The sequence below is a fragment of the Aedes aegypti genome, chromosome 2 (genome assembly GCF_002204515.2).
Source record: "Aedes aegypti strain LVP_AGWG chromosome 2, AaegL5.0 Primary Assembly, whole genome shotgun sequence".
In the NCBI taxonomy this organism is placed as follows: Eukaryota; Metazoa; Arthropoda; class Insecta; order Diptera; family Culicidae; genus Aedes; species Aedes aegypti.
In genome coordinates, this window is record NC_035108.1 from 232,570,391 (window position 1) to 232,585,153 (window position 14,763).

The 14,763-nt window shown below is 41.8% G+C and overlaps 1 protein-coding gene across 1 annotated transcript in view; it reads right to left on the reverse strand.

The window, feature by feature from the left end:
* Nucleotides 1-14,763, reverse strand: part of LOC5575899 (small subunit processome component 20 homolog) — a 110,939-nt gene that overhangs the window by 27,091 nt on the left and 69,085 nt on the right. Inside the window, exon 6 of the mRNA XM_021844435.1 lies at nucleotides 9,334-10,279. Within this exon, the coding sequence (XP_021700127.1) occupies nucleotides 9,334-10,279 (946 nt within the window). The remainder of the gene's footprint in view (nucleotides 1-9,333; nucleotides 10,280-14,763) is intronic.

Sequence of the window (14,763 nt, forward strand, 5' to 3'; positions counted from 1 at the left end):
TTTACGGTCCACCAGCCGAATGGAAGTTTAACAACTACCGAAAAGCTAAACATTACATATAATTATATACACACCACTTCGATAGTTTTGCTTGTTTCCCATTCCCATCCTTTCTAGCGTATACCTGTATCCAGTTATGTACAGCGTGAAGAGCACCCCAGCGAGAAGTTTCAACTACCACCACCACAACCGTCCTCATCGTTGCAGCATCGTTCAGCAGTACATAAGACAGTGGAAATTTCCACCGAAGCCATTCCACTGTGCATGCAATGAATCTTTCTACTTGCAGCCTATTTAAGGAGCTTGCGTGCACAGATCTTGATTCAGTTTCTTCCTATGGGTAGTATCCACTTCGTAAGTACTGTGCAAAAGGATAGGACAAGTAATGGCCAAGAAATACTTCAGCTGTCCAAATTACTTGAGCTGTATCCAGTTGACAAGTAGAGATGATTTCGTAACATTGGTAACGCCTGCCGTACAAATCAAATGGAGCTGTCACTATTCCGTACACGGAGAAATATTTTTACCTAATTTTTGAGTTTACTTTACCCAAAATTAAGTATATCGATTATAGTTTCAACCCAAAATCTCTCGGTTTTCTCTTTCTCCCACACGAATGTTGTCAAAAATAGAGAGAGCTGCATCTACCCAATGGGGGTACTTTGGCCCAATAAGCCAAATTTGGGTAAATGCAACTTTTCTTTTGTTTGGGTCGAAAGAACTCAATTTTGCGTTAAATCAACCCAAAATTGAGTATATTTTTCTAATGGAATTAAAGCCAAACTACCTAGTGGGGACCTTGGAAATTTAGCCAAAATTGAGTTATTGGGCTCAACTACGAAATTGCGTTGAAACAACCCAAAATTGAGTTGAATTCCGTCTCCGTGTACGGAAAAATGTGCGCTCATTATTCCGCAAGTAAAGTGACACTTCGCTCATTCTAGATCAGCTGTCAAAATTACTTTGGTAATTAGCAACAAATTGTACTTGACCGCTCTACTTAGGATGTGGATACCAGGCTCTAACCATTATAATGTTAACCTCGATAGAAATACAGTAATTAAGTTAAGTGTCCAAACCGCTTTTCCATCCATCCGTCCTGTGTTCTGTTGCCCGGCAACAGGTGGCGGACGATCAACCGATCGTTCCGTCCCCGCTCACCCGAGCAAAAGCTCCAGTTGCACGCCGTAACATTTGGTCCAATCGAACCGGATAGAGGATCCAGTTCCGTGGAAGCTGCAACCGCAGCCGTGTGTGTGTCGTCAATCAGCCGATTGAGACAATCCCTCCCAATTACTATCGCCAATAGCAACCAGCTTTCCTACCGGGAGGATCGCTATAGTTCCTGCCCCGGTAGCTCGACCCAAAGTGAAGAAAATATTCCTGGTTTCCATTGGCGGAGAGGAAACGAAATTCCCCTAGCGAACTGATTAGTGTCAGTGAAAAATTTTCGAATCCCTCCACCCGAAAGTGAGTCGCGCGCGTGTAAGAAAGTCCTGAAGTCCGAATCATTTCCACTCCGAAAGTGTGTCGCGCGCGTGTGAAGTGGTAATGCAATGGCAGAAGTGGAGAGACTGATTGCCGAACGTAGCCTCGTGGTGGCAAAAGTGAAGCGGCTCCAGGAGTAGTTGGTCGGCAGGAATGGTACCATCCGACCAAGTTTTGCACGAGTGAAGCTTTACGAGAATGAACTACAGTGCTTTTACAAAAAGTATCAAAGTGTGTACGGTGAGTTGCTATCTGCATTCCCAGCCGAGAGGTATGCAGAGCTTGACGAGGATTATGAGCGCTTCGAGGACCTCCATTTTGATGCCTGCGTACTGGTGGAAACGTTGTTGCTATCCTTTTCGACCACCGGTAACAAGTACCAGAACAGTCGAGCGTTATCATCCAACTATTTCGCTGCGACCACTGCGCCACGCTGGCGCACCCCGCTCATACGAAGCCGATCACCGAGCCCAACGACGGAACAAGCCGTTCCGTTTCCAAATGTGAGGAAGGAGCCAAACACGTCGCCACCGAGAGTTTCTCCCCGAGAAGCAATTGTTCCCAGCCCAAGTCAACGAGGTGAAAGTGAGTTCGAGTGCCATCAAGCCAATCCTGTCCGTGCAGCCATCTAGCGCTGAAGATTTTATTTATTTATTTATTCACTGTCTTAAATCTAGTACGATTCCCCAGACTGTCTCTTACTCTAAAACTTTAATTCTATTTTTAAACACAGATATGGATACATTAAAGCCAAACAAGTCACTCACACTATTGAATAATCGAGAACATACACATAACGGATTGTTGAAGCCATAGGAAGTTCTATGCCGTCTGATGAGCAGCAAATCACGTTGTCGCAGATGTCGGTTTGGTGCGTAGAACGAAACATTTTGCAGGAGCGATGGACAGTCAAGATTTCCTCTGATCAAGTCAAACATAAAAAGCCTTTGTAGGTTACTGCGTCTCGAAGAAAGTGTTTGCAAAGCAATGAGTCTGCAGCGTGACGTGTAATCAGCCAAGTTAAACGGATCCGACCATGGCAGCTGCCGAAGGGCGAAGCGGATGAAGCTACGCTGGATCTTTTCAATCCGGATAATGTGGATAGTATGATGTGGAGACCACACACATACAGCATACTCCAAAATACTACGAACGAGCATAGATGTCCTTGAAGCAGCTAGCATTTCTTCGAACAAATCCTAAGGCTGCAAACACCTTCGCAGTTGTAGCATTGACGTGTTCATTAAACCACAGTTTACTGTCCAGAATAACGCCTAAGTCTCGGATTGACTCAAAGCGTTCCAATGGTTCTGATCCAATCGAATATCCAAATTCGATGCACGATTGTCGCCGGGAAAATACAACGGACTTACACTTTTTGATGTTCAACTCCATGCCGTTTTCCACGCACCACAGCTCGAGTTCCTTTATATCAGCTTGTAGCGCACAGCAGTCCAGATAAGATGCTATAGTTCTGTATATTTTTAGATCGTCAACGTAGAACAACTTTCCCGATTTCAGTCGGAAGCACAGGTCGTTGATAAACAATATGAAAATCAGTGGCCCCAGAACGCTTCCCTGAGGAACACCAGAAGCAATAGAGAAAACGCTGGAGTGTGTGCCATTGATGTTGACGAATGCTACGCGTTGCGTCAGTCACAACCACTCCGTTATCCAATCCGGAAAGCCCAAGTGTCTTAGCCTCGCTATTGCTAGTTCGTGTGGCAGTTTGTCGAACGCTTTGGAGAAATCGAAGTATATGGCATCTACTTGGCTCCTTTTTTCGATTTCTGTCGATAGGAAGTTAGTGAACATCATAAGGTTAGTTGTCGTTGATCGCTTTTTGACGAAGCCGTGCTGGAGTTCCGAAATTATTGGGGTAGATGCAGCGTAGAGAACATTGTGAACTAATCCTTCAAAAACTTTAGCTACAGAGCATAAAATTGAAACGCCACGGTAGTTTTCGACAGCATGAGAAGAACCAGCTTTGAAGATAGGAGTGATTGAGGCTTTCTACCATATCGACGGAAAAGTGCTATTACGAAGCGACTTATTATGGATAATCTCCAGCGTTTGCAGCGATTCTGCACATTCTTTTAAGACTAACGGCGGCAAATTGTTAGTGCCAGCCCCTTTGGTTACGTTCAGATTTTTCAAAGCCGCGAGATTCAGATCGTAAGTTGGGCAATTTCTGAGGTTGTCTGATGAAAACGTTGGTGGATTCGAACTGTACACGTTCTCAAGGCTAAGTAGCCCGTCATTCGTTCTGGCAACAATGATGACTTTTCAGCTTGCTCTTCAAAGTGATAAAACTCAGTCTTGATAGTTTATATTGACTTGAAAAAGTATCACTGTACGCGTTAACATGCATAAAGTATGCTGATCCTTTTTCAGCTGTGTCAGTGCAAAACCAATTGATTTTCTTTGATTCGAAATCGTGAGATGAATAAGCAACAATCATCAACGACGCGTACAAATTTCAATGACGGCCTACTTCGCCTTAAAGCAGTCGGCAAACATATTAGCAACATCTTCAGGGCAGCTAGCGATAGTTTTTTTGTAAGTCATTTCAGCAGGAAATCGAGTTGAGTGTTTGCGATTTCGAATAAAATTCCAAAAGGCTGTGAGATCGTGCTTAGCGGTCGTCTCCAAACGAGCGACGTAGCTTCGAAATGCAGCAGTTTGACACTCATTATAACTGGTTTCGATAAGACGTAAATTGTTTCGATTTTCATCAGTTCGCGCTCGAAAATAACGTCTTCGAGAGTTGCGAACAACATTGCGAAGATGTTGCAGCTCGGATGTCCACCAAGGATGTTTGTAAGAACAACGCGTGCGTCGTCTACGAGGGACGTGCTCGTCCAAAATTCCGTAAAGAATGTCGTAAAAAATACATACCGTCTCGTCGGTGCCCCTACCGTCAAACGTTATCTCCCAGCCAATGGCTGAAATAGCATCGTTCAACTCCGCAAAATCACAGCATTGAAAATCGAAGTCACGCTGTTGGCTCGAATCTTCGGCAAACAGCATACAAGCATCGTTTAAGTCTAATAGGGTAATAGACTTTATAAAACGAGTTGTGCCCAGTTGGGACAGTGTGACACATCAACCAATGTCTATCACATCTCAATTGTGAAAGGATATTTGATGAGCACCAAATAAAATATGGGTCATACCACAATATTCCTAAATAATGGAAGCAGTGGTTAAAAGGCTCTACAGATGAGGGAAAAAAAATCGTTTAAGTCCATACGAGGAACCAGCGGCTTATGGTGATAATCAATTTTGAGGAGCGGTAAATGTGAGTAATAGAGCTCGGGCTGCGAGTTTGGTCGTAGATATATCCCACAAACGTAAACTGAAAACTTTTGAAGCTTGATCTGAACGATGGCTTGTTCGAGTTACGTACCGTAAGGACGCCTTTCACCGCTCATTTAACAGCAATTTAACATGTTTAATTCTGTCAAAAATCAGTCGTTTGATATTTTTCATAACTACTGCACTAGACGCAAGATAAACCATTTGCTTTTGTAGGAAAAAAGTTGAAATGTGAGAAATTTATAATGGTGCCAATGATACAGGTTTAGGGCGCCATTCACCGCTCATCCTAAGTATGAAACCCTATACACTGCACTAGTTGGAATCAATTTACTTTAGTAAGCTGATTGTTATCTTTGTACTATAGTACGACAACATATTTAACATTAGCAGCTAAGAAGCATTTTTTGATCTGCCATAGAGCGGTTCCACGCCAAATCGGTAAACGATGAAACTCGACTACCTTGGATTCAAATGGAATTTTGCACATAGTTTCGATATAATAGAATAAGTTTTTTCCACTGGTGGAGAGACCATTTAAAATCAAGAGTAACTTCTGATAAGGGCGTATGTATTTTTAGCATCACCATTAAAAAAAATGTACCTCGGAAACCGTTTGTTATAGAGAAAAAGTGTCTGAGGAGGGATGGTAGACAATCAAATAGGCTTTGTAAAAAAAAAATGTACACTGAAAAAAAAATACTTTTATTTTCATGAAAAAATCGAAATTAAACCTTAAAACACAAATTGCAAAAATAGGTATTTTCGATTTTTTTCAAATTTTTTCTGTAAAATTTCAATGTAAAACCAGATGTTTTAAGCACAGTTTCAACATGGTGCAATCTAAAATAAAAAAGTTTTTCTAAGAGCAACTTTCGGTGCATTTCTGAAAATTCAATTTCTGGCCGTAGAAAAGACGTTTTGATGCTGTAATATGATTCTTCACCAAAAAACAATTCAAAATGCTAATAACAATGATCTTCCTAAAACTATCCTTTTCTATTAATATCATAAAACTTAAGAAAATACGCCCGTTTCATAAGTTACTCCAGATGCTCCACCAACAATGTTACGTTTATCTCTTTCCACATTAATATCCCATGTTTTAAGGGCAGTTTCAACATGGTGTAATTTAAAAAAAAGGGCAACTTTTGGTGTATTTCTGAAAATTCCATTTCTGGTTATAGAAAAGGCGTTTTGATGCTGCAATATGATTCTTTATCCAAAAACAATTCAAAATTCTAATACAGGTATACCTCGATTTAGTGGACCCTCGATTATATGGACCCTCGATTTTATGTACTTCGATTTTATGTACATTTTACCTCGATTTTATGGACATAAAAATTTCATATTTAATTTTTTGATGTTTATCCAATTCTAAACATGCTTTATGTAAACTTAAAACCTGTGAATGGTATACGGTATGCTTATAAAGGGGCTGGGTCCTGTTTCATTGCAAAATGCCAAATAAATGCGTTTAAAAGATGGAAGGAATTTGAAAATAAGAAGACTCCAGTAGGACTTCCTCAGCCCGTTTTTAGGCATTCGAGACCTGGGAGGGAGGTACAGATACTACACATGAAATATCGAACAACTTATTTCTAAACTGCAAGATAACTCCAGCTTGCCAACGACAATCAAGGCAGGCTTGGTGAAAATCGCTATTTTTCATTTGTTGTGCAGCTCCGACGTTTCTGGACAAACATTGTAAAAGGGCCACAGTTAGTTTTGATCAATTACGCGCTTTTATCATGTTTGTCCATTGTTTAAGATTCCGGCTCACAGTGACAGTTCGTGACAGCAGAATTTGGGCTCACTATGACGTGCAGAAATTTTGTATCGGTTTCTCCCTCCCAGGCCGCGACATGTAAATAAACGATAACTTTTAACATGTTGCCATTCACAAATTTAATATTGCTACAACTAAGTCTGTAGTGATGTGTGCGAATTGTAATTATTAAGGTTACTATTGTATTCTTAGGATTGTTCCGAAAATCCCAAAATTTCCAATTTCTCTTTTGTGGATTTTATGCTGCTCAAAGATTTATCCAAGAGTTTTTTTTTCAGAATTTACTAGAAAAAGGAAAAGTTTTACAATCTAGTAAGGATTTATCAACAGATTATTTAAGTGATTATGTATCTTTCTTCAGGATTTGTTAGACAAATCTGCTGAAATTATTCCAGTGGTTCGTTTTGAAGCACGACAATTAGTTTTGTCTACGAATTTTTCCAGACGAATAGCATTTTTTTTCAATTACACGTGTACGAATTACTCAAAATGGGTGTTTATGTTGAGTTTTATACGAGTCCTTTCAGAAATTTTCCACAGTTCCAAGAGCTTTTTCAAAAATAACTTGAAAATTCCTCATTGAATTCGTTCTATTTTTTTAAGATAAGAGCGATTGCGAAGAGAAAGGGAGTGAGTGGACACGCACACAATCAGTTTCACCCACTGTTGGTGTAATTGCAATATTCAATTTCACCTAGAGGTACTGAATTGAGAATTGAATATAAAAAATTAGACTGAATTTTAAATCATTGGTGTAAGCAAACAGAAATGTGATGCCTTTATTTGATTAATCTATCAGATTCGTGCATGTATTGTCAAAAAAAAAACATTCACACAAAGAAGAAATCAACGATGGCGGATCCTACTGAGGATCAGCGTTGTTGATTGTATATTGAAATATGCAGACACTGGTTGTCACTCAGTATGATATGTTTGTCAATCCAATAATAATTTTTGTCATGTTGACTATGTTGACCACCCCAAATTTACTGAAAACACATGATTTGATCCCTGAGACATACAGAATGTTTTTTTTGTTATGCTGTGTAAGGAATTGTAATAGAATTTCAAATGCGTTCGGCTCCGTTATGAGTGATGGTGCTTGAGCCTTTGAATAAACAGTTAAGTAAACCATATTGAAAGCATTTTTTGTCGGGTTTTTAACAATATTATTATGAAAAAAAACATACATAATTTGTATTAGAATGCATTACGTCAATGACGGACTGATTTCATAAAAAATTTGTTAACTCAAGGCAACCTTGAAACACTGAGCCTTGTATCGAAAATTTATTTTTAGGCGATAATGATACATTCTAATGAAGTTTCAACAGAATAGAAAACAAAAAGTGAGATAAAAATTTTGCTTCGATTTTATGTACAATTCGATTTTATGGACAATTTTTAAATCAAAATGTCCACTAAATCGAGGTATACCTGTATCAATGATCTTCCTATAAGTAACCGCTTCAAGATATTTGGGATTGAATTATATTAATATCATGAAACTTAAGAAAATACGCCCGTTTCTTGCATTATTCCAGATGCTCCATCTGTTGGTGGAGCATCTGGAGTAACTTATGAAACGGGCGTATTTTCTTAAGTTTTATGATATTAATATAATTGAATCCTAAATATCTAGAAAACGGCTAGTTTTAGGAAGATCATTGTTATTAGCATTTTGAATTGTTTTTGGATGAAGAATCATATTACAGCATCAAAACGTCTTTTCTACGGCCAGAAATTGAATTTTCAGAAATGCACCAAAAGTTGCTCTTAGAAAAACTTTTTTATTTTAGATTGCACCATGTTAAAACTGTGCTTAAAACATCTGGTTTTACATTGAAATTTTACAGAAAGAATTTGAAAAAAAATCGAAAATACCTATTTTTTGCAATTTGTGTTTTAAGGTTTAATTTCGATTTTTTCATGAAAATAAAAGTATTTTTTTTTTCAGTGTATATTTTTTTACAAAGCCTATTTGATTGTCTACCATCCCTCCTCAGACACTATTTCTCTATAACAAACGGTTTCCGAGGTACAGTTTTTTTTAAATGGTTGTGCCAAAAATACATACGCCCTTACCAGAAGTTACTCTCGATTCTAAACGATCAATTATATGAGATAATTTTCGTCTCATATACTTAATACATCTGCGCAGTTTCATCCAAATCGGAATAGTACATGTCAGATTTCAGCATTTTATGGATGATTTCGCGTGGAACCGCTTATTTAGTAAAATTATTGTTGAACGCATATTTATTGCCTTAAACAGACTAAAATTATTTTCTAGAAAAAATGTTTAAGATAAAACCATATAAATTTCATTCTGATACAACCCTTTATGGTATTCCAACACATGCTAATAACTTTTATAGAGAAAATTTGTTCAGATTTTTCAAAATAACTCAATGAGCGGTGAATGGAGCATGAGCGCTGAATGGCGTCCTTACGGTACAAAATTTTTTGCAATTTCGTAGAAGACCACTTGGGGGTATCATAAATAATATCGGAATGCATTCACCATCATTTTACAATTTCTGAGAAATGGTTGTGTAAAATTCATTACGCAACTCAAAACAGTTGCGTAATGAGAAAGCGTTGCGTAATGAGTAATGACTATTCCCGCCCTGCATACTTCAGTGCAGGAAAGTAGGCCGTTTCATGACAGATTGGCGAGATGGAAATCAGCCTATTACGATGAGAAATTGCAAAAAAAAAACTATTACACTCACCTCTCAGCATTAACTGTTGGTTTCGTTTGGACCAAGCCACCTATGTCCTGCAGAAGTCCGATGTCTGCTTGTGTGAGGTCGAAATGGAAATTATCCAGCAATGCCACAACGAGCCGTATCAGCTGCTTTTGATATTCAAGGTTGTGCTTCATTTTGTTCAGGTATTGTTTCAGCACGGCCTTATAGCTAGCCCAGGGCAGCATTCGCCCAATCAATGCGACACAACTGCCGGCAGCATCGGTAAGTCTCACTTTCTTACGGTATGTCTCATTGCACAGGTAAGCTGACACAATTGGCAATACAAAATTGTTCAGCGTGTGCGGTGAAGGCAGTTTTGATAGTTTTTGTGCTGTTTTACAAAATCTGTTCATGGCACGGCGATGACGATGAATTTGCAAATGGGTGATATTGTCGAAGAAATCGATTTCACGATTTTCGCCATTGGTGAACGGGTGTAAATCGGCAAACACACTGCAGTAGTCGGCACATTCTCTGCTCAAATCGCCTAGTAGCTGAATGTTTTCATTTCTAGTGGTCTCATTTTTATCCTTGATTCCTTTCATCAATGCAGTCAGTATGACGCGTTCGATTAAATACTTAGTTTCGGCTTCCTTTTCACTGCCGAACATTTTAATAGAATGAATTGTAACCTTTCGCAGAAAGTGATTAGTATTGTCACGAACGGCCAAGTCACTGTCCGTTTTCAGGTAATAAAAGCACTGATGGACAAACAGTATGGTCAGATCGATTCCAAGCGTTTCTCCGTTTTCCATCATTCGATCTATTGCCCGGAATGCACCAAGCCTGCGCTCATAGTCCGGTTGTTCCAGCCAACGTTTATCCATCGCATTCATATCCTCAAGAATCGATGCGCAGCGAACATGTTCCGTAGAGTCTGATTTTTCCGCTATGAGCTGAATCATTTGGCTTATGACTTTCCTCGTGGCTGCAAATAAACGTTACCTTGATGAGTATTTGTTATATAAAAGGGAAGTAGTGACAATTATTAAAACGTAATGTTAGAACAATGTTCACTACTTTATTTGTTCAATTGTTATGTTGCATATAGTTCATGTATTTTTATAAGGAGCTCGATCCTATTATTGGCACTTTTGATAAACTATGAAAGTGGGTTTTTTAAAAGTTCAATAACGGCTCATACTTGGCTATAATATGCATCATATTAAAGTGCCTCCCACTACGTAGTTTCAGACAATTCAGCCTATAAAAATCACTAATGCCAAAGTGCCCAAGTAGTCCTTGCCTCTTTCCGTTTCTGTTTGCAGTTCAAAGCAATTTAATTCAAAAATAATTGTCAAAATTACCAATTTGTACCTTTATCGTAACACGCACGTATAGAAGGGTATATACGAAGTGCCTTCGGGGCCTTCCTTAGCCGAGTGGTTAGAGTCCGCGGCTACAAAGCCATGCTGAAGGTGTCTAGGTTCAATTCCCAGTCGGTCCAGCATCTTTTCGTAATGGAAATGTCCTTGACTTCCCTGGGCATAGAGTATCATCGTACCTGCCACACGATATACCGTGTAGTGTCGGTAGCGGTTGTTTCAATTGGCTAAGAATTAACACTACGGAATGCCTGTTCCGGTGGTAAAAGTCCACCTCACAGGTGACCCCTAATTCATGCGGTTTCAAGCTTAACGTGCCTAAGAATGAAGGGTTAGGGGGGGTCCGAATACAACTCTGTCAAAGCGACCGGTGCCGCTTCAAGTACCAAAGCACCCTAGCCCCTAGTATAGATACTGGATAATATGCTTTGAGGCTAACATCGGCGAAATTTTACTCCCTTAGTAGGGTCGGGTGACCCTGGCCCGAAACGGCGAGTGGGTTAATGGCGCATGCTGCCCCGTCCCGTAAAACCGTGGCAGGCCTTAGAGTACGTTCCAATTCCGTCGCCTGGTTGTTCCAACTGTATGCTCAGATGCCATTACCTGACTTGCGCCGATCCGGCTCTAAACATAGTACCCCATAAAGGACTATGTCAACCCTAGCATGGCCTCCCTGCTTGCATAGATAACCATGGGATCATAAAGGCGACTATTCCAGCGGAGTTGGATAGCGGCTCTTAGGGGGACCCATAAGAGATGATCAACCAAACCAAACAACTACCGGAATGTGAAGGAGAGGCTTCTGGACCTATCAGTAACTGGTTAAGGTTCCCGCCAAGGAAGGAGGCGACCAACATCAACTTAAGTGAAAACAGTGTGGGCAAAAGCCTAGATACTGTGACGACGGCAGGCACTGGCCGCTCCAGTGCAACATGTCACCTCACATGGCCCAGGACTAATCAAGGCTATGGATCGCAATAGGAAGTGCCTCCCTAAAAAGCAGGTAGCTGCTGAGCAACTTGATGCCATCATCGAGTTTGTTAAGAGCAAAAGCAATATATGCAATGCAGGACTACAAAAAAGCCAAGGAACAACTTGGCAATGTAGAAAGAGACACCAAGTCGTGTCAGACCGAAGTGTTTTCCTTGAAAGACAACGCGAATATATCTGATGATATTATTCGATACGCGATGCGAAAGAGGGAACCTTCCGAAGATGAATACGTGACGAAAAGACGTATGGTTGCTAAGGGAAAAGTGACCTACGCGGCAGTCCTCCATAGCGGAAAAGCTGGCACGAGCCAAGCCTCGCGATCAAGAGAGCATTGCAACAAAGGAGAGGCCAACACCAAGCCTAAGGCCAAGAAAGCCAAGAAAAAGGAGCCACGGTATAACCCGAACCAGGCAGTGCATCCACAGGAACCACGGGCAACAGCAACCCGTGGATACGAGTTGGAAATAAGAAAAAAAAAACAGAGCGCAAGGAGAGCACTAGACCGAAAACTGCGAAACATATGAATTTAGGCGAAGCCCTCGTTATCAAAACGGAGCAAGCGAAATACACCGAGGTTCTGAAGGCGATGCGAAGCACGGAGAAGTTATCGCTATTGGGCGCAAATGTGCGGAGCATAAGGCGAATTAGGATTGGTTAAATGATCCTAGTCTTAAAGAAGGACGCCAAGAAAAAGGGTGCACTCTATAAGCAACTGGCACAAAAAGCACTTGGCGACGAGGTTGATGTAAGATCCCTTACTGCTGAAGCGATTCTCAAGTGTAAAAATCTGGATGAGGTCTCCGATGCAGCGGAGGTCTCGTCTGCCCTCAAAGAGCAGTGTGGCATCGACGTAGTCAGTAAGGTGGATTACAAAGGGCCCGCGGAGCATCCAGGTGTCGGCGATCAGGCTGCCGGTCGCAGAGGCCAATAAAGCGAAGAACTTGGGCATACTCAAGGTAAGCTGGTCGGTTTGCCGGCTGAGCATACGACATCCTCCTGAAGTTTGCTTAAAGTGTTTCGGGAACACTTAATGGGCGGACCCAAATGTCCGGGCACAAGCGGAATATCAAAGCAGCCAAAACGGAAGTAACACAGTTAAATTTAAATTACTGTGATGTAGCCTAGCAGCTGCTTTGGCAGTCAGTCTCGGAAACCAAGACTGACGTGGTGTTACTATCGGACCCATACCGAATACCAGCCAACAACGGGAACTGGGTGGCGGATAGGTCTCAACAGCTAGCAGGTATAGGAACGACAGGACGATACCCAATCCAAGAAGTATTCAGCCTTGACGTTTTGCGATAGCAAAAATCAACAGCGTGTTCTATTGCAGTTGTTACGCGCCCCCAAGATGGTCGATTGAGGAATTTTCCTAGCCGAAAACGGGCATGCTTTATAGTCTATGCGAGAGAGCCAATTCGAGTCCATGGGGTGACGCCTACAGAGTGGTAATGGCTAAGACCAAAGATGCCAGAGCGCCCCAAGAGAAGTCGCCCGAGTTGCTGCGATCGATAATCGATGTACTCTTCCCGCACCATCCCATAAGCCCATGGCCCCCAGCGCCGTATGCGGCAGATGAAGGAGAAGAAGTGGGGCGAAAGTGACAAACGAAGAGCTGGCAGAAGTCGTGAAATCATTCGCGTCAAACAAGGCACCGGGACCCGATGGTATCCCCAATATGCCCGTAAAAGGGCATCTACGACTATAGCGGCGCTTTCGAGGATGATGTCTAACAGCTCTGCTGTTATTGCTAGCAAACGCAAGCTATTGGCAAGCGTGGCGCTATCCATACTAAGGTATGGAGGACCAATCTGGTCAATAGCGCTTAGAACGAGCAGAAACCTGAAGCGGTTGGAAAGCAGGTACAGGATAATGTGCTTAAAAGTAGCAAGTGCATACCGGACGGTATCTAAAGAGGCCGTGTGCATCGGGCTCATCATCAAGGAAGATGTTCAAAGCTTCAACCAAAGGGGTACCAGAGGAGTCCGCGACACGTGTAAAGATGAAACACTCAGAAGCTGGCAGTAGGCAGTAGGCAGTATGGAAGAAACCATGGGGAAGTGAACTTCCACCTGACGCAGTTTCTGTCAGGACATGGTTGCTATAGACAGTACCTGCATAGGTTCGGGCACTCAGAATCTCCTGCGTGCCCCAATTGTGCTGGTGTGGAGGAAACAGCGGAGCATGTCGTGTTGTGAGAAGTCGCACGCTCGCTACATGCGGAAGGGACACGTCCCCCGACAATATAATAGAGAGTATGTGTGCGGATACCGAGTGCTGGAATGCAGTAACAACGGCTGTCACTCACATTATGTTAGAATTGCAGCACCTATGGCGCGCCGACCAAAAGTTGGTTGCAGAGGATTAGCCCTGCCGACGCTGGTCCCTTGTAACATTCTTTAAGTCGGTGTGGGTATCGAATAGATGCACCCTAGTTTGACGAGAAATAGAAGAGCCACCCTAAACGCTGAGACGTTGTTGTTGTTATCGTAAACGCGAAGCGAAAAAACACGTTGTATTCGATCGGAGTAAATAAAATAAGTTTTTATTGTTATAATCACTCGTGTTATAGTTTTTCCGGTGTCAGTCCCCACATTGGTGACCCCGACGTGATATCCGGTTCGAAGTACTTTCGGTTCGCTCGTGTATCGCGAGAAAAATCGCTTCTTCTGGTGCCACTCCACCATAACCTCAAATCGACACGATGAATCCGGAAAACGAAGCACAGAACGTGAACCATCAACAAGCAGTCACCGTGAATCAACAAGGAGCTACCGCTGCAGTTTCGGTGAAACTCCCGGAATTTTGGAAAACTGATCCGGAAATGTGGTTCGCCCAGGCTGAAGCACAGTTTATCCTGGGGAACATAACAAAAGATGACACCAAATTTTACCACATTGTAGCGAAGCTTGATCAGTCGGTTATTTGCCATGTAGCCGATCTGGTATCGAACCCACCACAGGCCGACAAATACAAAAATATTAAGGATCGCCTGGTTTCCCGCTTTGCACTTTCACCGCAAGTACGCTTGGAACGTCTCCTTGGATCATCGGATCTCGGCGACATGCGAAGTCGAAGGTATTCATCCATAGCG